Below are 26,480 nucleotides of genomic sequence, written 5' to 3' on the forward strand. Positions count from 1 at the left end.
GAGTTCCAGAGAGCAATTTACCTGTAGTAAATACACAATTGCAATAAAACATACGTTCTCCCTGGCAGATTTCGGAATTTTCTGATTGGTGCCTTATATGGCGTATGTTACACATTGAAACAGATTAAATTTCTCTCTTGACTGGAATAATGCATGCTCAGGAGGAATGCTAGTGACCTAGCAATACGCCCGAACAGCTCGTGGCAAGTGGTGGAGCAGAGCTCCTGGAGGACGGCTAGCTGAGGGCAGAGCACTCCCTTCAGCTGTGCCATTCTGCCTCTCTCCTCCTCCTTCTCCTCCTCCTTTCTCCCTCCGTTTTCTTTCCCTCTGCCTTTGCCTGTTACACTTTCCCCAGACCCCTTGGCTTTGTTGTGCTGCTCGTCTGTTTAGCAGGAGGGGGATTGGCTGCTCGCTGGCTCAGGGAGGACTTCCCCGCAGCCCACCCCAACCCACTCACCCACCCCTGGGTCAGGAAATGTGAGCAGAGCTGATGGAGGCGGAGAAGCAGGGCTGAAGTTCGCACCAGCACTGGATGTGACAGCAGGCAGCGGAACGCTTCACAGTTTGCTCGGTGTCCGACCCCAGGTCCCGGACAGACCCAACCATGGAGGGCTGCAGCTGGACCACTGCTGGCACCCTGCTTCTGGCTTCCCTCCTCCTGGTAAATGCTGTTTCTTTCATGTAAATGTGCCTCACTTGTAGCTGATGATGTGTCTGTGTGTACATATATGGGTGGGTATGTTTTTATTCCTTAAGATCACCGATGGAGTTTGTTTTGAACAAATCACGTATACTTTATCTTTGCTAACGTACTGCAGACTTTGAGGCTTTATATTGTGGGTTGCTGCAGGTAGAGCTAAGAAGTTGATGTTGGCATCACTTTTATAAACTTGGAGAGCAATGACCTGTGAACGGTGATTTAAATGCTTGGGATTTGGCGAAGTGCTGTTCTTCCCCCTTTAAATCAAAATATAGCACACTGTAATGTTCCTGGAATTTTCTTCCTTCCTTAAAAAAAAAAAAAAAAAAAAAAAAAACAGACAAGGAAAAGTATTTTTTACTGTGCACATGCAGAAATGCAGAAAAACCAGGTACAGCATGTACCGAACTTCTTCCTACAGCCAGTTTAAATGAGCTCTTATTATTGCTGTAACTTGTTAGAGAGACAAGTTTATACCAACTTTTGGAAGATATATTATGTGATATCTGGTATACTTCAAGGCTATAATGTTGATCATTATAGTATGATTTTCTTTCATAATTCCCCTGATTATCCTGATAGGATGCTCTACAGATGAATGCTGTAGTTCTGCTGTTTGATTGAGATTAAGTGTTCCATTGTGACTCATACTTAATTTTATAGGTGTGTTTGCTATCAGGAAATCTGCAGTGAGAATGTTAGTATACACACACTTTTGATACTGTAGGGGTCTTGGCATACCTTTATTTTATTTTATTTTATTTTATTTTATTTTATTTTATTTTATTTTATTTTATTTTATTTTATTTTATTTTATTTTATTTTATTTTTTCCTGAAGATTTAACTGAACATATCCAAATAGAAAAGAATCTTAAAGGAAAAAAAAACAACAACAACAACAAAAAAAAAACTTTTTAGTTGCTTGCATCTTCCTATTTATTTGTATGAAACACTCTGTGCTAATTATTGCAAACTAATCTTAACACACTTTTAACCAATTTTTTAATTATGTCTGGACCTAAACTAGTGGGATAACCATATTCCAAATGCTTAATAAAAACAATGGTATGATTTTTTTTTTAATCTTTTAGATATTGAATCATTAAATGGCATTTCATTACTAGAAATAAGAAAGCTACCAAGGCTGAGATTTAAATTTCCAGTTTGTTGAAAGATCTATTTTTCTATTTAAAACACTGAAATCACAAGAAGTGGCATAAAGTCAGGCATTGGTTCTCTTTCACAGATGAAAATGAGAAGTTTATAACCTGATGACTGTAATATACTATGAGCCAATCCTGCACTGCTAATTTAGAGAAGATCAACAGGAGATATGACTCAACAAGACTATGTAAGGACTGTAGGATTTGGCCCCATATTAAGCTCATACTCATAACATTTATACTTCACTCTCCTGCTTGTGAATTAAGTTCTCAGTCCCCATTTCATGAAAATAAATAGTGTATAAATAGCTGCCAGCTATTATTCATTCTATTCCATACTATACTAGTTTTTATTTGCATGATTTATCCTGCCTCGAGAGATTTCCCCCCCACACCTCCTACCAAATCTCTTTGTGGCCTTAAGAATTGTGATGTGAAAGCCTAACTTTCTTTTTTGAATCAGACCATTCTTTTACTCTGTCCACAGTCAGAAAAAAAATCTCTTCCTAGCTTTCAGCAGGAGATTAGGTAAATATGCAAGAATTTGACTTCCAGATTGGATAGAGATAGAGATAAATTTTAAGATACCCTGGTCTAAATGTTACTACTGTAGTTTATTGCAGCATGAATTCCTACAGGGTATGGCTCACTGATGTTTTTGAATAAATAAATAAATAAATACATACATAAATAGGTTTATGACATGGCTATTAGCCATATAGATACCAGCCTCTAATGAAGTAGGTGTATGAGTTCAGAGCTATGGAAATCTATGTCTGGATTTACATGTTTCTCTAATCTTGTGTGTTTCTAAAATCTTTGTCTTGCCTACACTGGGCAGAATGAGCAGCCTCCAGTCATGAAGCACTCCAGTAACATCAGTGGAAGTGTTTGCAGTTTTAAGCACTAGGGCTTGGTAGCAGCTGCTCACAGGATTAATCTTGCAATCATTCATCAAATGCCCTTGTATTTTCAGTAAGACACTGTACAGAAGAGTAGTGCCTTTGCTCTTTGATTTGCTTCTTTGCCCTTGTAATGAGCTTGCATAGCCCAGGCACAGTTCCAGCCCATACACACAAAATACTAAAGGGAAGGACAAGTCCAGAGGCACCATCTGCGGCATCCTCTCATTAGCCAGCAGATACAGTCTGCTTCAAGGCAGACCACCTGGACAAGTGTAGTGGTGAGTGTAGTACTCCATCACGGTTCTTAATCTTCTCGAAAAGAAATAATTTTCAGTTGAGTAATAGAAGGCTGCTTGATTAAGATCTGTGGGGTTTGTACTTTATTTGATAACTGCCCTAGAATTTGCTCCATGCCCAGACGTCCAGTTTTCCTGGTATAAATGGCAGTTAGGTACTTTCACAGATACTTTTAAAAATCTGAGCTATAACTCTACTTGCCTGTCTTGAAAAACTCAGATCAGACTGAAAACAACTTGAAAAGACTGTTTCTCTCTCTGTTTCTCTCTTCCCAGACTAAGCAGGTATTTGGAGAATTTTGATCATTGCTCTGTGAACTTTTGCATGCTAAGAAAATATTAGTACACCACTTTTAAGAGAAACAAAAGAGAACAGGCAATCTGTTCCAAAGATTTTCCTTTCTATTGGTTTAAAAATAAAAGTCTAACACAAGCAAATCACAGTTGTCTAACTCAAAGGGAATGTGGCCAAAACCATAACCAACCATTGACATGCGTGTTCATCTAAACTTGAAGTCAAATCACTTCATGTCAGAAGGGCATTTAATCACATTTGCATTTGTTGTTTGCATCTTTTCAGCAGCTTTTTTTAGCTCTCTGGGTTGCTGTTGTGTTATTTACAGAACTAACACTATGAACTGTAATAAAGTACATGTGTTTTTTCTGCAGGATTTCTTTCTTTTGCTGTGCTGATTTGTACATGGAAAATAGTCAAATACAATAGTCCATTCCTTCCAGGCTCTTTGGCATCATATTCTCCTATTATCTTACTGGGTCTGTCTTGGATGACCACAACCACAATTAGCAGTGGAATGAATATGATGCTTCTTGTTTACATCTGAAAGTACAATGCTTGACAGTTTTTCCTTTCACGTGTAGATAGGTATACCTACTGCTGTATGTCTGTTCATCTGTTTCTACATTTATAGCTGTACAGAGAAGGATTTTCCAGTACAGCGTCCAAAGTGTGCACATCTTTGTGCATAGACATGTCTACGAGCAGACTGGCATTTGATCACCTCAGTTGGGTAAGGATGCACTGACTTTCATAGCTTAACTATACAAACTTATAATTTATTTGTGCAAAAGGGTGGAAAATTTCTCACCATTGTGGTTTGCCACCAGTGCCACCATAGACCATAGACTATAGATATCATGACTGATATCTATAAAGGCCACAATAGCTTACATGAACATCTAATGCTACTAAGAGTGTATATTCAAAACGTTCTTCACACATTACTCCAGAATTTTGTGTTTGGACTTATTTAAGTTACCTCCTCCTTCAGAGTTTTTTTTTTTGTTGTTGTTGTTGTTGTTTTGTTTGTTTGTTTGTTTTTAAGTATATCATTTATTTACTCTTTCTTTACCAAGTGACAAAGCTTCTCGGACTTCGTGTTAGACTGCTTGCAGAAGCCATACTAAGATCATGTGATGGTATTTTATTTTTCCTTTGGTTTTAAGTGAATACTACTTAATGAAGGCTGCTGAGCTGTTGGGCTTCTACATCAGTGTCACTAAAGATAGGTGCAATTTGTTTTAATGACTTTTGCTAGATTCATAGGTCTGGCAAGGAATAATAATGAAACTATGGAATAGAACACCGTAGAAGTTCTGAAGGTTAGAGTACAGTCACCTGTAGTCATAGATCTGGCACCTGAATAAATTCATATGCTAAAAATTCTCAAGTATCAGTAGTTAATGTGAAGCCTGAGTAGCCTATATGCCCAGATTAATAGTTATTTAGGAGAGGGCTATCAATCTCTGCATAACTGAATTTTCAGTGAAGCAAACCAAAACTGTATCCTTTATAATTGTGTTGTTAGTCATCCAAATATATCCTCATAGTTTCTGTTATGGAGTTGTCTTCTTAAACCTGTAGGCAGTCCTGTTATCTCTGTTGCTGATGTTCATAGTTATTTTCTGATGCTTGTAAGAAAAGTCTGTACAGGCAGCAATTACATGTATAAAAACTGGGAAACTGCAGGGGAAAAAAATAAATTGTGAAAATGTATTATCCAATAGATGCTGTGGTGTCAGGACAGGGAACAAGAAAAGAGAAAGAAACCCATTCTAGCCCAAGCCAGGAACAGCTATGAAAGCAGTCTTTTCATGTGGTGGATAGTAACTAATCAAAAGTTGTTGTGAAACATTTAATTTTATCAAAATACTGTATGTTGGAATGGAATGTAACATATTCCATGCTGTTTTACAGGAAGGGTTGACATTTGCCCTTGGCATTGCCACTGTTTCATATCAGCAGGTAGGCAGTGGGATGGCAGACCAGTTTTGGATGTTGGACATCTTAGAGAACAGGATCATAGAATCACAGAATCATAGAATGGTTTAGGTTGGAAGGGACCTTAAAGATCATCTCATTTCAACCCCCCTGCCATGGCCAGGGACACCTTCCACTAGACCATGTTGCTCAAAGCCCCATCCAACCTGGCCTTGAACACTTTCAGGAATGGGGCAATCACAGCTTCTCTCTAGACAAGCTGTTCCAGTGCCTCACCAACCTCATCATAAAGAATTCCTTCCTAAAATACAATCTACTTTCGTCTAGTTTAAATCTATCACCTCTTGTCCTATCACTCTCTGAGAATGAGTTCCTCCCCAGCTTTCTTTTAGGCCCCCTTTAGGCACTGGAAGACCGCTATAAGGTCTCCCTAAAGCCCTCTCTTCTCCAGGTTGAACAACCCCAGCTCCCTCAGTCTGTCTTCACAGGAGAGGTGCTCCAGCCTTCTGATCTCCTAATCCTTAAGTGTATGTTCAAGAAAACTGGAGAAGGTAAGTAAGAGGTACACATTTTATGGAGTGTTGTAAAATCTTTTGTAGCTTCCTGGACCTGTAGGGTGTTGAGCATAGCCCAGTCATGGTAAATGTCCTTCAGATATCTTTATATCTCAAGAAATGCTTAGGTTTCATCACAGGCCTGAGATTTGCTATCATGTATGCTAAGATTCATTGTACATATTTGGACTTGTATTTTTTATCACTTAAAAAAAAAAAAAAAGGCTGATATTCAAAAGGGAAGTGAAGAAAGGATTGTCTATTGGGGATTATAGATACTTGAAATTTTTAAAAGTCGGTATCACATTTTTTAAGATGACATTCTCACATGTTCTATTTGTCTTTCAAGATGATTGTATGCAGTATTTTATCTGTCTCTGTAGAGGGTTCTTCCACAGTTGCATGGAGTCATCAGCATTTAAGTGTTTGGCCATTTTTTTGGCCATTTTTTGGAAGTGGCAAATGTTATTCTTAGAATAACTTCTAATATAAGGTTCAAAAGCACAGTATCAGATGAAATTTCAGATCACATTTTTCAGCTATGTAAATTAATTTGCCTCTGTTAACTGCAATAATGGTGCATTGAATTTCACCTGCCCAGACTTTGTATTACAGTCCTTCATTTCATAGCTGTTTTTGTTGTGAACTTTTTCATGTGGTATTTAAATGTCATGCTTCGGGACAATTAAAATGTATCCAAAAAACACTGGTCGTGAATATCCTTGGGTGAAACCTGAGTGACTGTTTTGTCTTATTTTCAACAGAACAACTTTGCTGAGGGTTGTGAGTTTGTTATGGCCTGAATCTGAATGTTCATGTTAAAGACTACTGTAGACCAGAACCTTGACTCTACTTCACTGACAGTGAGATGACACCATATCCAAGATTACTAACTCTCAGTTTATTTCCTTTTTTTTTTTTTCTCTTTAAGTGTCTTGATTAGAATTTCATTTCACATGTGAGCTTTTTTTTTTTTCTTTGCTGCCACAGCCCATTTTCTCAAATAATATAGTGTTGAAATTGGGAAGCAACAGAGGCAGGTTACTGGGGGAGGGAAAGGGAAAGCAGCAAGGGCAGCTTGTGAGTTTTATTCTGCTTCCAAGGCAAACGTATGCTGAAATCTTAATAGTTTTGCCACCTGTGAATTATTCAGATATATCTCACAGGAGTGTTCCTTCTTCTATTTGTGTAAAGAAAAAAGTGGTATGCTCCTGATTCTTCAGTGCACTAATTTTCACGTAGTTTCCAGTTTCATCTTCACTGCCTTTATGGATTTTCTTCCAAAGCTTCAACACTCTAGGGGTTGCCCTGAGATCGCTGCCTTTCAGGGACTTCCTTTAGAGCAAGTCCAGCAGGGAGAGGGTCAGGGCTGAGGGAAGGGTGTGTATGATAATGTAAGATATCCTGAAATAAATTCCAAGAGTGCTCAAGAAATGAGACAGGAAATTATATGTAATTTATAATAAATTTAAACTGTCCCATAAAATAAATATAACTCTTTTTTTTTTTTTTTTTTTTTTTTTTCCGTATGAATGTTCTGTAGGGGTGTCATATTTCCTCTTCTAACTTTGTTGGATATAATCTCAGTCCCTGTTTGAAGTTTGTTAGTGTATTGTTCAGTTCCTGTGCTATATCAACAGAAACAGAAATGAAAAGGAATAAAGGAAACAATAAGGTCTCCTACTGTTCTGGTGCTGGCATCAAATTGGTGGTTTATTTATTTATTTATTTACTTACTTACTTACTTACTTACTTATTGACTTACTTAAATCCCTGTATTTCTTTCAGTCTGGACTGTTAAAAGCATCTGTTGTAGAGGGCTAATATAACTGCCCTTAACAAGCCCAGGACTGTCTTTTCTTTTTCATTTTGGTATTTGGATGGATTATGATTGTGGATGTGTTTTAGATATGACATTTTCATAGTTCCTGTTTAAAAAAGAGTGGGGGATTTTCAAGTTACTGTGGTATCAACAGTGTGTTCCTTAAAGATGTATCCAGGGCCACGTTTTAAAGATGAACGTTCTGAAGGGGGGGTTGAACATGTAATTCAACAGAAATTTTTGAATCTAAAAACTTAAACATCCCCTGCTTGAGTTGTAAGACTCTTCTCTGATGCTCCAAGCTTGAGCAGTCTTGGTCTGTAATGAGTTCAATCACACGTCAGTGCTGGTGAGCAACAGGGCAAAAGGTTTACCACATCTTACCAGAGATGAAGACTGGCGGGAGGTGGGGGTGGAATGCCACAGCCTCTTCTGTGCAGCATGCTGGCTCCAAAATGTGGATGTGTCTTTCTTTTTATTTGGTGAGAGGAAAGAATACATTTTTTTCATTATGTGTGATATGAGAGGGCAGTATGACAGCGGCAACAGTTTATAACCTGGAACTCTTTACATCTTTGTAACAATTTAAAATAATGAAGAAAAAAATCTGGTACTCTGAGAAAACTCATGCATGTTGGTACCACAAACTCTTAAAAACTAAGTGCATTTTCTGTTAAAGAAACATCTCCATTAATTTGAAATCAATTGCTAGTGATTAAGGGAGAATAAATATGTTAGACTATACCTAAGATTTGCAATTAATTCCTAAAGATCCTGTGAGCTTTCTTTACATATTCCCTTTTTTTGTTGTTATGACATGAGATCCTGAGCTTTCCACATAATTTCTGGTTTCCTTCCTCTTCCTCTTCCTCTTCCTCTCTCTTCTTTCTCCCTCTCTTTTGCTCTCTCTTCTTTTACATAAACATTTACCTTTCAGTTTTCCTGCCTCCACTGAGGCTCCTCAATGTTTCAACCCTTTATATAGCCTCTTGTTGTGAAAATAAACACATACACAGCTCCATGAGGTAACTGAACGAGATGGCAGACCATCAGAAGGATAGGAGTCTTCATTTATTTTGAATAAACCTCATAATTATGGGTGTTTATCTGAAATTACACAAGCCCTTGGAGAGTTCTCCTCCCTTCCCTGAAATGCCTCCTGACCAGAGAGTGCCATCTCTTCTCATAACCCATGGCAACTTGCCTTACTGCTCCCACCAGCTGCAAGTGAGGCTGAACCACCCTGGAGCTAACAGGCCTGTTTCCTTCTAGGTTAACATGACATGGTCTTCTAGCTTGGACTTTCAGAACCATAGTTTCTCAATCCAGTCCATGTGGGGGTTGATGCATATAAAAGGAGTAACGGTTAGCTGTTATGGCCTGTGCAGATGTTTAATCTTTGTAAATATCTGAAGCCTAAGGTCAGTTTACTAAGCCGAAGGAAAATGGCTAATACTCACTTATTCAATGTGTTACCCTGACTTTTTGAGGGAGACAATGGTTCACCCATGGAAATGGGGCTGTCTGCCACATGTGGACCAATTTATTTTTTGAGACCAACAGACACAGCCAAGCCAGCACACAGCTTTCATGTCTCTCCACTTAGAAAACATGTAGCAGGCATTGTCACAGACAATAGTTTTTCTTCTCTTTCTTTTCCTTTCTGTGTACCCCTCTCAGTTCCTTCCCCACACCCAGTCCTTCCTACGTGGAAAGCAAACCCAAAGTCCTCAAGTGCAAGATGTACTTTTGAACCCATTCTGTTGGGTGGGTTCCGAATTCTGGAAAGTGATTTCACCCACCCTGCATCTGAAAAAGTCCTAGCCTCAAAAAATGCTCTGAGTCAATTAGGCGACAAGCCTGAGGTTGAGCCAGCTTGGACCTGCACTGTATTGGATCACCCATGCCTGGTGTTTACACCAGCACAGCAGGATTTAAATACAACAGGGTGTTGTAATTTGGGTCTGTGAAAGCAAGAAAGAGAGCTCTTGTATTCTCATTGCTCCCCTGGTGTATATTTTCATACGGGTAACTGCAGTGAGAGTTAGGACTGATCTGAGTTTTACAAGGCACTGTTATAAAATGTTATAGGGAGTGCAGCGTGCAGTGTGTTGAAGTGATATGGTGTCAGCTCCATCCTCTGCCAGCAACCCTCCTGGCTGGCTGCTGCCCTTTTAGAAGAAATGAGCTCACATTTGGCACATTTCTCCTGGGATACAACTTACAGTCCAGCCTTGGGAATAGATGTTTAGCTCTTAATGTACTGACATAACTGTTTATCTTTTCTTCCCTTTTTTGTTGCAGACAAGAAGCTGTGTACTCTCTATGATGGGTCATGAGGATTCATTTTAAAATACTATATGCACAGCTATATGGCTTTTTTGAGGGCAGGAGGAATCCCAAGGGACACTGGCAATACTTTTGTCCTTCAGAGAACACTTGATGCCTACAGCTAATGACTGTTGTAGGGTGTAAATGTGTACAATACTGAGATTACAGGCATTCTGTTTTCAGGAGATCAGAGTTCACTGTGACACTGTCTCCTTATTACTTACAAAATAACCATATCAGGTAATATATAGTTATTTCCCCCTACATTAACCTCTGCCTTCATGTGCAAAAGGAAAAAAGTGCCATAATTTTCCCTTTTTCTGTTCCCACAGTTCCTGCACAGCTCTGATTTTTAAGAGAAGACAAAAAGGAACAAAATGGACTACCACAGCAAATTTTTTCTTATGTCACCGGGAACTGAGCTAGCAATTTGCCTATTGGGTGTCTTCCCTCAGAATAAAGAAAAAATGTCCACCTATTGCTCTTCACTTTGACTCTGCTTGCAGGAGCAGAATAAATGTTGAAAAACCTAAAGAGGATCTTAGAGAGATTTCCTGTTCTCACCTTCTCATCAAGGTGTCTTATCCAATTTCTTCTAAGTGATAGATGATTTAGATCCTGAAGAAAGGACAAATTAAAAAAAAAAAAAAAAGAAAAAAGAAAAGAAAAAAAAGATTAGGATTTTTTTGTTGAGTAGGAAAAATAAATAAATAAATAAATAAAAATAAAAAAATTCCCGGCCCATTTTTCTGTAGTAGCAAGTTCTAAGCATAAAGTAATTACCCAAAGTACAGGATATACCCTCACACACGTGTGCATCTGTGCTAGTGCCTTCCTTGGGGCATGGAGTCACTCAGATCTAGTGTTTCCTGTGCCAGGGGCTTTCCATAGGAAATATTCTCATGATCCTCTCACAGGCCTTTTGCCTGGTCTTGCAACTGCAAAGGAGGCAAAAATTCCTCAGTTTATTTCCAAGACTGGAAGCCAGGGGCAAGTGGGCTGGTACTCTGCTCACAGCTCCACACCAGACCAGAGAGAGCTGCTGTGCTCCAGGAGCAGAGGAGACAGTGTAGACACTTACACCTCAAAAGCTCTCATGTTTATTGCAGCTACTTTTCTTTCCAGGTTGCTTATCAGAGAATACAATGTTTTAGTAGGAGTGCATCCTTTGCATCCTTTTAATTCGGCCATAGGGAACAGTGTGCAGTTAATCACAGGAACAATTGCAGCCATGGTCATTTAGCATCTCAGGTGCAGCAAACAGCTCTGGCAGCCTGGGCAGAAGGGCATTTGTTCTTTTCATCTTTTGGCATCTGTGAGAGCAAAATGATCTCCTTTGGTAAGGATGCCTAGTGGGTAGGCAGATTTCTCTGGCTTGTGTGGTCCTTCCTCAGGGTGGCTGGCTGGCAGTTCTGGTGGGTGAAGTCATCTTTACATGGGATACGGTGAGGACAAAAGGAACACAATCTATCACACCAGATGAGCACCCTGACCCTGAAGCAGCCCCCTTCGTAAATTAAAACAGGTCACCATTCATTCCTATTCCATCATTGGATATGCTGCTAAGGCTATCCTGTGGAGCTGTGCTTGGATGAGGTGCATGAAATGGGCAGATATATAGTGGGAGCTGGTGGGTGACTATTAAGGTGGTGAGTCCTGGTGCTTCCATGGAACTATTCTCCTCACAAGATAAGGCTTATTTTAATAAGACCTTTTTTCAGCATAGTACTTGAAGAGCTGATGTGCTTCAGACATACAGTACTGTTTAAAGTGATGTGCAGCTTCATGCCTAGATACATTAAAAATATTTTTTGTGCACTGCAAACTGGACATGTCTAGATATTTTACTCATGACTTTTCCAAGAGAATAGCACAGGAAAGTTTCCATAGCTAGTCAGAACAGTCTTGCATGTAAACATTTTGTTTGACAATAAATACCCGTAATAATTCATCTGGCCATGATTTTTTTCTGTCTTGCCTTCCTTTAAAAGACAGAAATTTCCAAGCAGTTTCCTATTTGAACCCTAATTCATCCATTACTTTGGATGGAATGCAACAAAGATATGCATCACCGTACAAATTAAATCTTACAAACCATATATTTACATTGGTTGAAGTTTTGAAATATGTTTCCTAAAAAGGGATGAGGGACTTGTCTTCTACTGTTACACACCTAGGTAAGTGCTGAGAGCACTAGATAAGTGGTTCAATACAAACAGCATTTCAGTACACTGTGAAGTACCTCAGTGTATCAATTTTACCTCAATGACAATTTAACATCAAAGGATGATTAAGGATTACTCAAAAGAGGGAGAATGTATGGCTTGGCAAGAATTCATACAAGGATTTGTTTGAATATATTTGAGAAGGAAGGGCAGAAAGCCCACATAATAGAGAAAATAGTTTTTTGTTTGTTTGTTTGTTTGTTTGTTTTGTTGTTTTTTGTTTTTTGTTTTTTTTTTGTCCCTAATATCATTTTCACAGTAGCAAAAGACAAGTTAGCCAATGGCCTCAGAGGAGCCTTGCATATTGTCACTGACAGTTCATCATACCCCTAAACAGTGGGGGTATGATAAGAACCAGATGATCTAAAATTCTTAACCAAACCCAGTAGTGCATATCATCTGGGAAATAACTGTGGCTTAAATTCTGTATCACTGCCTTAGTCCAACAACAGGTTAATTGCAGTTTTCACTATCTATGTTGCTATTTAATCTAGGAAGCATACTGGTTGCTTGAAAAATATGACTTTAGCAGCATCGTGCTGAAGGAGGAGGCAGATTGGAATCCTTCGTAACTGAGGAGCAATGAAAGAACATGATCTGCATTTATATGCACTCCTCTCTGTGTGACACTGACAAATAGTTGGATTCTGTAGGGATACTCCATTTCCAATCAGAATTTTAAATTAAATTCCAGTATGCAACTTAGAGATTTATTTTCTTAAGGCTGAGCTGCATTTATAGGTCTCAGGATATGAATAGAGGTCTTGCTACTTTTCATATTTCTCCCTCTGTGCACCCACACACATGTGTACACACATGCTCTTAGAAGAAACATGGTTTTCTCATCAGGGATGCAGCTCCTGGATGGCCAGGCAGCTGTTGTGATTTAAGGATGTGTGACACTTGTTGTGTTTTTCACATACTATTCCAGATGGTTTAAATGATTTCTGTGTACTGTATGTTAGTGGAGAGGGTAGAAAAGGTCCGTTATTCAGCTGTCTGAATACAATATGTATGCTTGACAATTCTTTAATAAATTCAGAAATTGCTGTTAACCACTGATACTGGATTTTATTGTTTATTTTTCCTACTATAAAATTGGATACAATTCTTTTAGGCTTACTTGATTATATCAGACTATCTCTGTTTATATTCTAAGAAGCCCTTTGTTCAGCTCATAGTGTAGCCCCCCCACTCCCTTGTTTGTTTGTTTGTTTTTGTTTGGTTTTGTTTTCTTTTTGTAAGCATTTTCAACAGCATGCTTAATCCACTAACAGTGAGTTCATTTTTTTCATTCTTTCATTTTGTACACATGATTTTTCATGCTGTCTTGTCCAAAAGCATAGAATGTTCTTTCTCGTTAGAGAACTCCTTGAGCATCCACAGGCCCCCTTTTCTCTGCAGCTGCTGTTTTGGGTGGTAGCTGAAGGATCACCCTCAGGTTAAGTGTGTATTAGGGTAATGAGGTATAAACAGCAAGCTGATTTCAATTAGTGCTAACAGACTTCTTTGTTTTACATAGGTCATTTATAAGCAAATTGCCTTCAGTGGGGAACATTTCTACCATTGATGATGTAGGTGTCAGAATAAAGTGGTGGGTACGTCTTGGAAAGCTGAGGCTGAGATCTACTTAGGATGAACAGAAGAAGGAAGGAAGCTGTTTATATATCAGCAGTAGGGTATAGCAGACCTTGATGAGCATTTGTATTCTCCTCTTTTGGTGCATGATGACGTTTAGAGAAGTACCAACCTGTGGTACTTCTGGCAGGGAAAAAAGACTTCTAAGAGAGAAGTGTTAGTTAAAGCAAGCTTTGGCTGGTGGTTACCTAGCAGCTTTCGAGGTATGTACCTTCCTCTGCTTTTCTTCTTCTTTGCCTCTTTTTTCCCCCCTGCTTGCCCTTTATGGTAAGTAAGAACTCTAGGGCTTTTAGGAGTACTGTAGCAGTCCTTGTATTGTAGAGAAGTGAGATGTTCTTAGCTATCATCATGAATATTTTTAATGTAAGCTCTTCAATGTAGTTAACTTTGTTGAAAGTGGGTAGAAACTATTAATTAGTTGTATAATCTGCTTCTGAAAAGTCTGTGCTAAACAGCATGTCCTTAGCTGGTAATGGTATATATTTTTTAAGTCTGCAGTAGATCCATAATCTTCTTCAGATTTAAAATGGCTTTTCAGGCATTGCTAGAATTTCAGGCTCAGTCTTAACTGTGTAGTTCATAGGAGGGAAAACCACTTCTACTTTCTTTAACATTAAACATGGATTGAGTTGACATGAATTATGTTTATTCCACTTGTTAAAAGAAAACTTGGAGCCTATTCCAGCTTGAGATCACGTGCTTTCTGGGAATATATAGGTCTTATAACAAATCTTGGAATGCAAATAACAGGCACATGACTCTCCTCTGGGTGGGAGTACAATTTATTTCAGAAAAATTTGGACCCTTAGAATGTCTAGCTGTGCTGATGCTTATAATTTGTGATGAGGTAAGAGTACTTGGTTCATGCAACTTTACCTTGCAACGTTTTCTAATTATGTCGTTGACTGGGCTTTCAACTAGTGCTGAGTCTTCAGGGCAAGTTTTCAGTTTGAAGATATTCAGTTTATTCTAAACTAAAAGTGTAGATATGCATTTTATTCTTAGCAGAGTAAACGTGCAAACAGAAATTGTCATTTAAAAATATGCTTTAGGAAACAGATGAAATAAACTCAGTAAATTGGCATGTTGTTCTTCTTGTCTCACATGTAAATGTTAATGAGATTGTATCTAGATGATGGATAACATCTGTAAAACTGTTGCATATGTGATCTTCTGCAGCTGTGGGGATTAGCCATATTCTGAATTTGATCACTTATCTTACCTTAAATTTTATATTTACCTGTGTGGTTATTGCGTTGAAATTAAATCATGTTGCATTTTAATAAAGGTAAGATAAACTGAATGTCAAATCATGGTTGTACACTCATGAAGACAAATCAAGTATTATCTGTCACAGAACAAATTAATTCAGGCTTTTTTTCCTGTCAGTAGATCCAAAGCAAAATTACCTCATACTAAATGTTACAGCAATGTAAAACTGGTTCAATTACCCATCTAAACCATCTTCCAAAAGCTGTTCTGCTGAAGGAAGTGCTGCATGTGTTTAAAATGCTATTACAAACTGCGTGCCATTAAGCAAACTGAGAATGGAGGCTGGTCACAACACAGAATCGAGTTATTCAGCACAGCTGTCAAGGTCTGCTTGACAAAAGTGCAAAAATGGGGCAGCAGGATCAGAGTGGAGGTACTTCAACAGAACTGCTGGAGGAAAGCTTGCCTTTTGCCTGTTTAACTTCCTTCTCATTCACAGGATTTGATTACTAAATAATTAAAAAAAAAAAAAAAAAAAAAAAAAAAAACCTTGTGCTGTGTCCCCTTTTCAATTTATCTTTTAATGTTCAATGTATCTTTAAAGTTCTGCTCCTGAATCCCTGTAGTTTTTTTGGTAGTCTCAACCTCAGCATGCTTTCAACCAGATCCTAAAGGATTCAAAAGGGTCGGCCTTCTTTGTGTGAGAAGTCCAAAAGGACTATATGTATGTGACATTTGGGTATCTGCCCTTTAACGTGCATAATCTGGTTTTAAAAAGGAGCATCCATGCCTTTTGAAGGGCAAATGAGCAGTAACATGTGGAGTGCCACAGGCATCTATTGTGAAATGCCGGGGAGCTTCAGTTGGGTGGACAGTCTGGTGTGCTGCTGTGCTGGCATCTCGCACCTGACCCTTGCCACTTGCTGAACTCATCCCATCAAAAGAAATAGCTATATTTGGTGTTTTGAGGGGAGGAAAATTCTTTCCCCATTCTGCCCAAACAGGTGACTTATATTTCAAGATCAGGTTTGGTCTGTGCCTTGATGAAAGAAACCATGGGAAGAGAGGGAATGAAGAGAAAGTAGCTAGGCAGGTGTCCTACAAATCTTAATTTTCTTTCTTTTAAACTATTTATCCATAGAACTTTGCCAATTTGGCACACAGTCTGAGCTCACTTACACATGATCAGCTTTCATTTAGTTACTCCTAGTTTATTGTGCCAGTGTATCTAAGAGTAGTATCAGACTTTTGGAATGAATATAACAATGTAATTACTCTGTCAACCTGAGTAAACTAAGTACTGATCTGTGAACTAATGAATCGCTTCGGGGTAGAGGACTCCTAGGGGACTATATGAACAGTGCTGGCAGCGTTTTTATACTTCAGATGTATGGAACTAATGACTGTCAGAAGTTGCAAATGTGTACAACACTGAGATTACTGGCTTTCTGTTTACTGGAGAAAAGAGTTCAGTGTGAGACTTTGGCCTCATTACTGAGCTGAGTATAGAGACAACTAATTAGAGCCATGGGCTTCCACGTCAGTTAGTCTAATGCCTGGCTGTTTATTCAGCATTGTGGGTGACACTCGTGCGTGTACTGCAATGCCCTTGCAAAATTTTGTAGGATTGAATGATTTCCACGTTGGAAAATTCTCTCAGTATTAATGGTTAGACTGTATAATGTATTCTTGGCTCCTAAAAATAAAAGAATGGTTAACCTCTCATCTTGATAAATCTGAATTAACACACATTTCATATCATAGTGTCAGATATAAGTCCTTTGCTCTACAGACACAGTGTTCAGTTTTGGATCTCAGCTGTGTGACAAACTGCTCACAGCTCTAAGCTGTCACCAATTCTTCTTTTGTTGTTGTTGTTTTATGCCTGCAAATAACAGTATACAATATTTGTGTTTTTCAGACGGTTTCAGATTTCATTACAAAACTTCTACACAAGTTCAGTGAAGATGAAATGATTTCAGTGTTGAGCTGCGTTATCTCAAATAATACCTCAGTGTTGACAGATGATGTTGATGCCTCTAACGAGGGCTAGCAATGATATTTGGTGTTTTTTCTATGGTGAAGATGTGCAACCAAAGCTTCCCTTGTATTCTTTTCTTGTCTACTCATTTATTCCAAATACAAGTAGGAATGCAGTATTCAGTATGTGATTGCCCACAGCCATGTTTTGATTGAGTACACTGCCTGGTCACCATCAGGCATAGGTATTTTCCATGCACCTCTCTATATTTCTGTGTGTTATTCATTTCCTTTAGCAAAACTGTTGTCCATGAAGGACAATATCTATCTAAATTATTAAATTATTTGTCTCCCTACAGATCTGTTCATAAGGTACATTTGCATGAATGAAAGTGAAATGTTGGTATGTGAATGACTGAATTATCTGAGACAGGTGGTGCTGTACATTCATAAGTCAGTCCCAGAAGATCTGAACATTTCGGATTCCATCAGTGCTGCCTCTCCACAGAGTTGTTTTAGCCATGCTGCTTGCATTAGTGATAGCACTGCCTGAGCCTGCACCTGGCATTCATTCTCTCTTTTCAATGCAGCAAATGGAGATAACACAATTTGGGAATCCAGAAAGCATATAGGAGATCTTTAGGCAAAGAAAAATAACCATAGTGAATGTATGAAAATCTTATGTTAAATGTGTTGGTATCATGTAGATTGACTACACTGTGATTATTTTTCTCCCGAACATTGCCTTGGAAGGCAATTTTTAATATGCCATTTCATAGTTTCTAACATAGCAACAGAACTTTGAAGTACAATTTGTAATGTATACAATACTCCTCCCTCCTCCTCTTAACCAGGAAAAATACCTTGCCTTCTATAATAATCAATACCAGTCTCAAACTGAGACAATGATTTTCAAAAAATGGAATCAACTTCCTAGAGAAACCCTCACAACAAGAGCCAGATGCCAACCAGTGGGAATGCCAGAGGAAAGATTTATTTTGTGTCTTCAATGACCAAAATGATGTCCTGCAAAAAGAAAGGTGAAGCTAGCAACAGTATTTTTTGTCTTTGAATTGATTTTTCCTGATTTTTTTTCCTCTCTTTCCCTCTCCTCAGAGCTCCAGAACAGCTCGCTCAGAGGAAGACCGAGACTCGCTGTGGGATGCCTGGGGTTCATGGAGTGAATGTTCACGTACTTGTGGAGGAGGGGCTTCATATTCACTGAGACGCTGCCTGAGCAGCAAGTAAGTGGGTAAATGCTTTTTGCTGTGCTGATGGGAGAATTTGAAGTTCTGGTATGTGTCAGATCATAAGTAACTAGTATAGGTCTCAAGCAATGATGAAATTTCTACGTTGGTGTTAGAAAATTATGGATCGTGTTTTATGACTCAGGCAAGTGGCCAATGTGTTTGATAAGGCAACAAACATATAAAGTGGGAACCTATGGAGATACAGAAGTTGCCTGCACAGCTTGTTTACCATGATGAAGGCTGCCAGCTACTGAAAAGTGAAACCTCCCTAGACTTTCACCTTTTGAGCAATAAGCCTTTTCACATATTTGTACCAGACTAAAACTAATTCACTAGGTTTAGAGGCCCACAATCTCAGCTACACTGAGACTATAAAAAAGAAATGATAATTCTTCTCAGGGTATCTTAGGAGTTAAATTCCAGATAGGAAGAGTTGCTGGTACGGAAGCCTTCCTAATAGGCAGGGGTAGAATTGATTAGTGCAAAGTTGAAATCAACCAGAGACAGGCATCCAGGAACTTCTTCCTCCACAGTTACCTGCTTCCAATAGAACATGGACAAGTCACTTGACAATTGCACTCAAAAATATATGCAAGACAAAAAATTTCCAGCAAATATTGTTTCTTACTTTAGGATAAAACACCTGCAGTAAGTAGCAATAAATATTAGCAGGTATCTGATAAATAATACAAAGGAAAACTCCAGACTCAAACTTGTGGCTTTCTGCCATCTCTGATACCTCATATATTGTAGTATAAAAAATATAATACAATTTTCTATCCTGCATGCATTTCTCTTGTAATTTTCTTTCATGTGCTTATAAAACTGATTTTAATAAAATAGTGACAATACATTCAAAATTAGTTCTTACATCTGATGTTTTAAAACATAATGCTTTTTAGTGAGGACAAGAAACAGCACAAAGCATATAATCATAAGGTCAGAATAGAATATTGTGTATTTTAACTCTATCTGTGGACAATTTGGTTTCCTGGTTCAAAGAATTATTGGGCTGATAGTATGCAACTGTCTACTAAAAGGGGAAAAGATAGGCAAAATCATCTACTGCAACTAGTGGAAAAACACTACTTTTCTACATCATTCCCACGGTGGGGGAGGGGAGGCAGGGAGGGAGTAGGGGAGAAGAATACTTTGGTTTTTAAACTTGGGGCCAAATTCGCATCTCTTATATGCTCCATGGCAAATAGGTGTTCTTTAAAGACCTTGAATTTGTGAATTGCAAAGGTGGGAGCTTGTTTGCAGTCACTGTATCCTTTTCAGTCTTAGGAAGCTAAGATCTTGTGCATGCTCCTTTAATGCGGGCATGAAGCCAGACATTGCAGAAGATCTGGGGCATCTTTAATACAAAGGCTTGCTACACCTCTACCTTCTTTACAGAAGAAGAGTATTGGAGGCCCATGGTAGTAGTAGCATAAGTGTTCTGCAGCATGTGGGCATACAAACAACTCCTCCATCTGATTCTTGTATTGTTCAGGTCTCTGAAACTACCTCAGTCAATAAGCTCACAAATAAGAGTTCTTGCTTTTCATACAATACCTAACTACTGTCCATTCAGTGTATAAGCAATATTTCCTGCTTTAAGAAAACAAATGCAAATTTTGGTCCATTCAGGTAGTTTTTCCTTTTTCCTGCATGAAGTTGCAAATGAAATAGTGATTTTAACTAATTATTTTCTGTGTGTGTGTGCTATACAGGCAGTTCATGTTGCTAAGGAAAAGGCAGAGAGGGAGCAGGAGAAAGAAAGTCATCCAAACTTTGAAGGTTTGAAAATAGGCCTGTGTACATGAGTATTTCAAATCTGGCAAGGCTAGAAAAAATTCAACCTCTTTAAAACAATTTCTTGATTGATACAATTTATCTCATGTGTTTACTGTGTATAATTACACAGCAGAATAAAGGAAGACACTACATGCTTCTAGCAAATGAAAAAATGACCACATATTTAGATGTTTTGGAACAAATTAGTAGTTCTAAGTAGTTCTCCTGGGATGGATTTTTGTAATGCCTTATGCCTTTTAGTTCTATATGAGATGGCTTTCAGAGCATCAAATGAAAATTAAAAGCCTAGTGTATTGTCTTTGAAGAAATGCAAAGACTAATTGTCCATTCCTAAACACCATTAGTGTACTCAGCTAACTCAAGAAAAACAGTTTTATTTCCAGCTTTTGTTTGCCAAAGTTATCCTAGTGCTTGTGTTGTTTGTTTTGGGAACATGTTTTGTGTTATGCTTGTGCAGCTGTGACGAAAGAATGGAAAGTGTTAGGAAGAAATTCTATTTTCTACCATTTTAGATAGTAAACATTTGAGGGTAGAGGCTGTTTAAAAAAATCACGTAACTACAGCAACTGGTCCTGATTATGCTAAGGACATTTAGTATGGTAATGTTATAAATAAATGTGCCAGTAGCATTAGGAGACAAGCTATAAGCCCAAGTCAACTACGTATCCTGCATCAAAGTGAGGAGCACTGGCTGACTTGAGTGGCAGAAGCAGATGCAGGAAGAGGACATTCTAGTAACAAGTAGGTGAAGACTGGGCTAAAACTCAAAGCATGATATTTTTAATGCTCTTTGTTGGAAATAACTCTCTATGTAACTCACTTTGACAAACTCCTTTTGAATTTACAGTTGTTTGCCTCAATGCACTTGTAGAAGTGAAGCTCCCAGACTAATTGTATTTTGGGTAAAAGAAGTATTGTTTGTCATTTCAGAATGTTTTGCTCTTCAGTTTCAGCATCCTTTTATTGATACAAAGCTCAGGAAAAAAATACTCCTCATCTGTTTACTCTCCATCATGAAGTGTCCTGAAGCACTGCTGGCCAAAACCTGTAAAGAGGAGAAACACTTCAGTTTCTCGAGGGACAAACTAACAACTGTTGTGCTTCTACAGAGAACATAATTTTCTTAGCTATTAGGTATTTGGCTACAGGGCACTGGAAATGTATTGGCAGAGCATGTGGAGAGATGCTGGAATATGGTTGTTGCTTTTCTCCTCAGATTTTTATGGTGTCTATGGTTCAGCAGAGCTGCAGTGAAAATACCAGTGTGTCAGAGAATCACAGAATGCTTTGGATTCTGTGTGTCAGTAAAGGTATTCAATAACTGTGACTCAAGCAAACACGGGATTAAGAAAAAAGGTTAATGTTCTTTAGATATCTGAAATTCATGTGAATTTCATAGAATCATAGGATGGTTTGGGTTGGAAGGGACTTTAAAGATCATCTAATTACACACCCCTGACATGGGCAGGGATGCCACCCACTAGATCAGGTTGCACAACCTGGCCTTGAACACCTCCAGGGATGGGGCATGCTTCACCACCCTCTGAGTGAAGAATATCTTCAAAAAATCCAAACTAAATCTCCCCTCTTTCAGTTTAACAACATATCCCCTTGTCCTATCATTATCTGCCCAAGTCAAAAAGTTGTTCTGTCTTTGTTTTTTTTGGTAAGTTCTTCTAAGTATTGAAAGGCTACAATGAGGTCTTCCTAGAGCTTTCTCTTCTTCAGGCTGGAGCATACTCAGTTGGAAGGGACTCACAAGGATCATCGAGTCAAACACGAGTCTCCACCCAGGACCACCCAAAAATCAGACCATGTGTCTGAGAGTGTTGTCCAAACACTTCTTGAACTCCAATAGTCTTGGTGCTGAGTCCACTGCCCTGGGGAGCCTGTCCCAGTGCCCGACCACCCTCTGGGTGCAGAACCTTTCCCTAACCCCCAGCCTGACCCTCCCCTGTCCCAGCTCCATGCCGTTCCCTCGGGTCCTGTCGCTGTCCCCAGAGAGCAGAGCTCAGCGCCTGCCCCTCTGTTCCCCTTGTGAGGGAGCTGCAGGCTGCCATGAGGCATCCCCTCAGCCTGCTCCACTCTGGGCTGAACAAACCCAGCTGGACAGTTCATTCCTTCAAACACGAAGCAGTGCTGTGCTTGATTTTTCTCCCCAGAGCATCTATTTTGGAATGTATTTTGCATCACCCTATCCCCAGCTCTTTCAGCCTTTCTTTGTAAGAGAGGTGATCCAGCCCTCTAATTGTTTTCATAGCCCTCCTCTGGACCCCGCTATCTTTCTTGGTTTGTGAGACCCAGACCTGGGTGCAGCACTACAGGAGTTTCACAAGTGCAGAGCAGAGGGGCATAATACCCTCCCTCGACCTGCTGTCCACCCCTCTGTTGGTGCAGCCCAGGACACAGTTGGCCTTCTGTGTTGTAAGTGCACACTGCTGGCTCATGTTGGGCTTTTCATCCACCAAAACCCCCAAGTCCCTCTTTGCAGAGCTGTTCTCAGTGAGTTCTCACCAGTGCTCGTCACTCTTTAAGCGATGCCTCCTAGAAGCACAAGATCAGGCAATTCCAAAATATCGCAAGTCAGGCAGGCGGGGCAGGAGGCCGGCGTGGCTGACCAGGAATGTCCTAATGGAGATAAGGCGGAAACAGAGAGTGTTTCGCTACTGGAAGGAGGGCCAGGCGTCATGGAAAGAATACAGGGATGCTGTTCGTGTTTGTAGGGAGAAAGTTCGAGTGGCCAAAGCACAGCTAGAGTTGAAGCTGGCTGTGTCTGTGAGAGAAAATAAAAAGGGTTTTTTTAGATATGTAAATGGAAAAAGGAGAACTAAAGAATACATAGGGCCGCTCCTTGATAGGGAAGGTCTCCTCACAGACAATGACGTAGGCAAAGCAGAGACGCTTAACGCCTTCTTTGCCTCTGTCTTCAATGCCGATGATGGGCTTCGGGACCCAGGGTGCCCTGAGCTGGAGGACCGGGACGGTGGGGATGACAAACTCCCAACTGACCCTGAATGTGTGCGGGATTTGCTACTCCACCTGGATCCCTACAAGTCCATGGGTCCGGATGGGATTCATCCCCGGGTGCTGAAAGAGCTGGCGGATGTCATCGCGGAACCTCTTTCAATTATTTTTCAACGATCCTGGGAATTTGGAGAGGTCCCGGTAGACTGGAAGCTGGCAAATGTTGTGCCAATTTTCAAGAAGGGTCAGAAAGAAGACCCTAGCAATTACAGGCCTGTCAGTCTCACATCAGTGCCTGGTAAAATCATGGAGAAGTTGGTTCTCGGACTTATTGAGGCGCACCTGGGGGACAAAGCAGTCATTGGTCCCAGCCAGCATGGGTTTGTGAAGGGTAGGTCCTGCCTAACTAACCTGATTTCCTTTTATGATAAGATCACCCGTATGGTGGACCAAGGGAAACCAGCTGATGTGATTTTTTTGGACTTCAGCAAGGCTTTTGACATGGTTTCCCATAGGATCCTACTGGACAAAATGTCCACCATACAGCTAAATAAAAACATCATACGATGGGTGAGCAATTGGCTAACAGGCAGGGCCCAAAGGGTTATGGTAAATGGAGCTGCATCAGGCTGGCGGGCGGTCACCAGTGGGGTCCCTCAAGGCTCCATTTTAGGGCCGGTACTTTTCAATATTTTTATAAACGATCTGGATGTAGGAATAGAGGGTATTTTGAGCAAGTTTGCTGATGACACCAAACTTGGAGGAGTTGTGGACTCAAATGAGGGTGTAAAGGCCTTACAGAGGGATCTGGACAGGTTGGAGAGCTAGGCGATCACCAACCGCATGAAGTTCAATAAGAGCAAGTGCCGGGTCCTGCACCTGGGACGGGGAAACCCTGGCTGCATGTACAGACTGGGCGATGAGACGCTGGAGAGCAGCCTAGAAGAGAGGGATCTGGGGGTCGTGGTAGACAGCAAGTTGAATATGAGCCAGCAATGTGCCCTGGCAGCCAGGAGGGCCAATCGTGTCCTGGGGTGCATCAAGCACGGCATCGCTAGTAGGTCAAGGGAGGTGATTGTCCCGCTCTACTCTGCGCTGGTGCGGCCTCACCTCGAGTACTGTGTGCAGTTCTGGGCACCACAGTATAAAAAGGACATGAAACTGTTGGAGAGTGTCCAGAGGAGGGCTACGAAGATGGTGAAAGGCCTTGAGGGGAAGACGTACGAGGAACGGCTGAGGTCACTGGGCCTGTTCAGCCTGGAGAAGAGGAGGCTGAGGGGAGACCTCATCACAGTCTACAACTTCCTCGTAAGGCGTTGTCAAGAGGCAGGAGACCTTTTCTCCATTAACAATAGTGACAGGACCCGTGGGAACGGGGTTAAGCTGAGGCAGGGGAAATTTAGGCTGGACGTCAGGAGGGGGTTCTTCACAGAGAGGGTGGTTGCACACTGGAACAGGCTCCCCAGGGAAGTGGTCACTGCACCGAGCCTGTCTGAATTTAAGAAGAGATTGGACTGTGAACTTAGGCACATGGTCTGAACTTTTGGGTAGACCTGTGCGGTGTCAAGAGTTGGACTTGATGATCCTTAAGGGTCCCTTCCAACTCCGGATATTCTATGATTCTATGATTCTCCCAGTCTGTACTCTTGTCTAGGATTGTCCTGCTTTACTCTATCATGGGTGTTCTCCCTGCTATATTAGGTGATCTAAAATTTTTGTAAGAAATTTAGATTATATTTAGTTTGTGGACACTGCTGGTTAAAATTGTGCCATATACCAGCATTTTAAAAGATATTTTTTTATATACTTTAGTATTAGTCAAATTTGTATTTATGAGACTCCTTCCTGCTTTGATTTAATGAAGCATTTCCAATTTTCAAGAGAGATTACAGTTCCAGCAGTACCTGTCAGTAGAAACACTGAGCTGTAATCTTAAATTTGAGTTAATACTATCGAAAGCTGCAAGTATCATAGAATTTAGATCAGTGCTGTGGACTGTGGAGTGATTACTGGTGCTCTCTGGAGAGACAGTTACATTGTGTTGGCTGTCCTAATTTCCAGCTGCTGTGCTACAATAAAAAAAAAAAAAAAGAATAAAAGAATTTAAAAAAAGAGTATCAAATGTTTTCATACAGGTCCTTTTCCCATGCAATTACTAGACTTGCTATAAGGATGCTACATGCTGGTGTTTTATGTGAGGAAGTGATCTGTGCTGTAATGAACAACAGCCAGCATTGTACCTACAGCTGAGAGTGATGGATATGATCTCTATAAAATCTGTCTCTCTACTGAGATGTAGCCTACCTTGCAAAAATGTCTGTGAACCCTTTACTTGTATGATATACAGTTCATAAACTCAGGTTCACTGGAGAAGTTCCTGTATATTCATAATTCTTTCAATAAATCTGTTCTGAGATTTAAATGAAAAATAATTAAATCAGCCAGGTCTTCGCATGATGTTGAGTTTTTATAAGCCTTGCTACCTATAAAAAAAAAAAAGTAAGTTGTGAAACTGTAAAGCCACAAGCTGTACATGAGAGAGCATGAGAATTTAACTGGAGCTGGACTAACACATGTGGTTCAGACTTCCTCAAAGCATGGGGACCATGGATTCATATTCAGCACATTTGTTTTGTAAAGACCAGCTGCAGAGCTTGGATCTAGATCTGAGCTCAGGCATGTTCGCATTTGGGATTTAAGTACTTGGGGTCCTGTGACAGGTTCTAGATGCTATCTTTGTGATAGAACAAGCCAGGTGAGATATAATGTTGTATTTTCTTTCCACTTGGCCTGTGGAGAGACCCCTTACCAGTGTTCTGCTGAAAGGCAATTATTTAATTCTTTTTTTTTTTTTTTCAGCCTTTCTCAGCTAGTGAGTAACTGGAAAATACTTGCAACTGTAAGAACTTCCTGTATATATGTGATTTGTCATATGTGCAAATCTAAAGTTATTTTAAAAACTCTTAAGGAAAAAAAACTGCAGTAACAGAGAATGACTGTATAAAAATCAACAATAACAACAGTCTGAAGTTCTCTGACAAATTATCCTCTGTCTTTCCTTTTGTTTTCTTCAAAATTGATTTTTTTAATTTATTTTAATTGGATTGGACAGTTTCTGTTTTGCTGAGAGTTTAAGGAGTGCTATTGCCAGCTGTTACTCAGAAAGTAACATTTAGTGGCTCTGAATAATGCAAAGACTAATCTGACAGTAAAAATTGAAATAGACTTTTTTCTATTTAGCAATTTGTATTGCAAAGTGCAAGGTCTGCCTAACTTTGGAGTAAATATGATGCCAACCTTAAACTCCAGGAGTAGCAGAAGCTATCTGGAGTAAGAACTTTGTGTGAGTGGAAGCACTGGAACTGCAGCTGCTTGTTTTTTGTATAACGTTCTCATATCT

General features: G+C 39.7%; 1 protein-coding gene across 3 annotated transcripts in view; it reads left to right on the plus strand.

Annotated features, from left to right (window-relative positions):
* The first annotated feature begins 258 nt into the window (after positions 1-258).
* Positions 259-26,480, plus strand: part of ADAMTSL1 (ADAMTS like 1) — a 194,545-nt gene continuing 168,323 nt past the window's right edge. For all 3 annotated transcript variants that reach the window (XM_032206478.1, XM_032206480.1, XM_032206481.1), the window contains exons 1-2: positions 259-661; positions 18,183-18,310. In XM_032206478.1, coding sequence (XP_032062369.1) covers positions 605-661; positions 18,183-18,310 — 185 coding nt within the window. In that variant the 5' untranslated portion in view covers positions 259-604. The remainder of the gene's footprint in view (positions 662-18,182; positions 18,311-26,480) is intronic.

This window comes from Aythya fuligula, chromosome Z (assembly GCF_009819795.1).
Source record: "Aythya fuligula isolate bAytFul2 chromosome Z, bAytFul2.pri, whole genome shotgun sequence".
Taxonomy (NCBI): Eukaryota; Metazoa; Chordata; class Aves; order Anseriformes; family Anatidae; genus Aythya; species Aythya fuligula.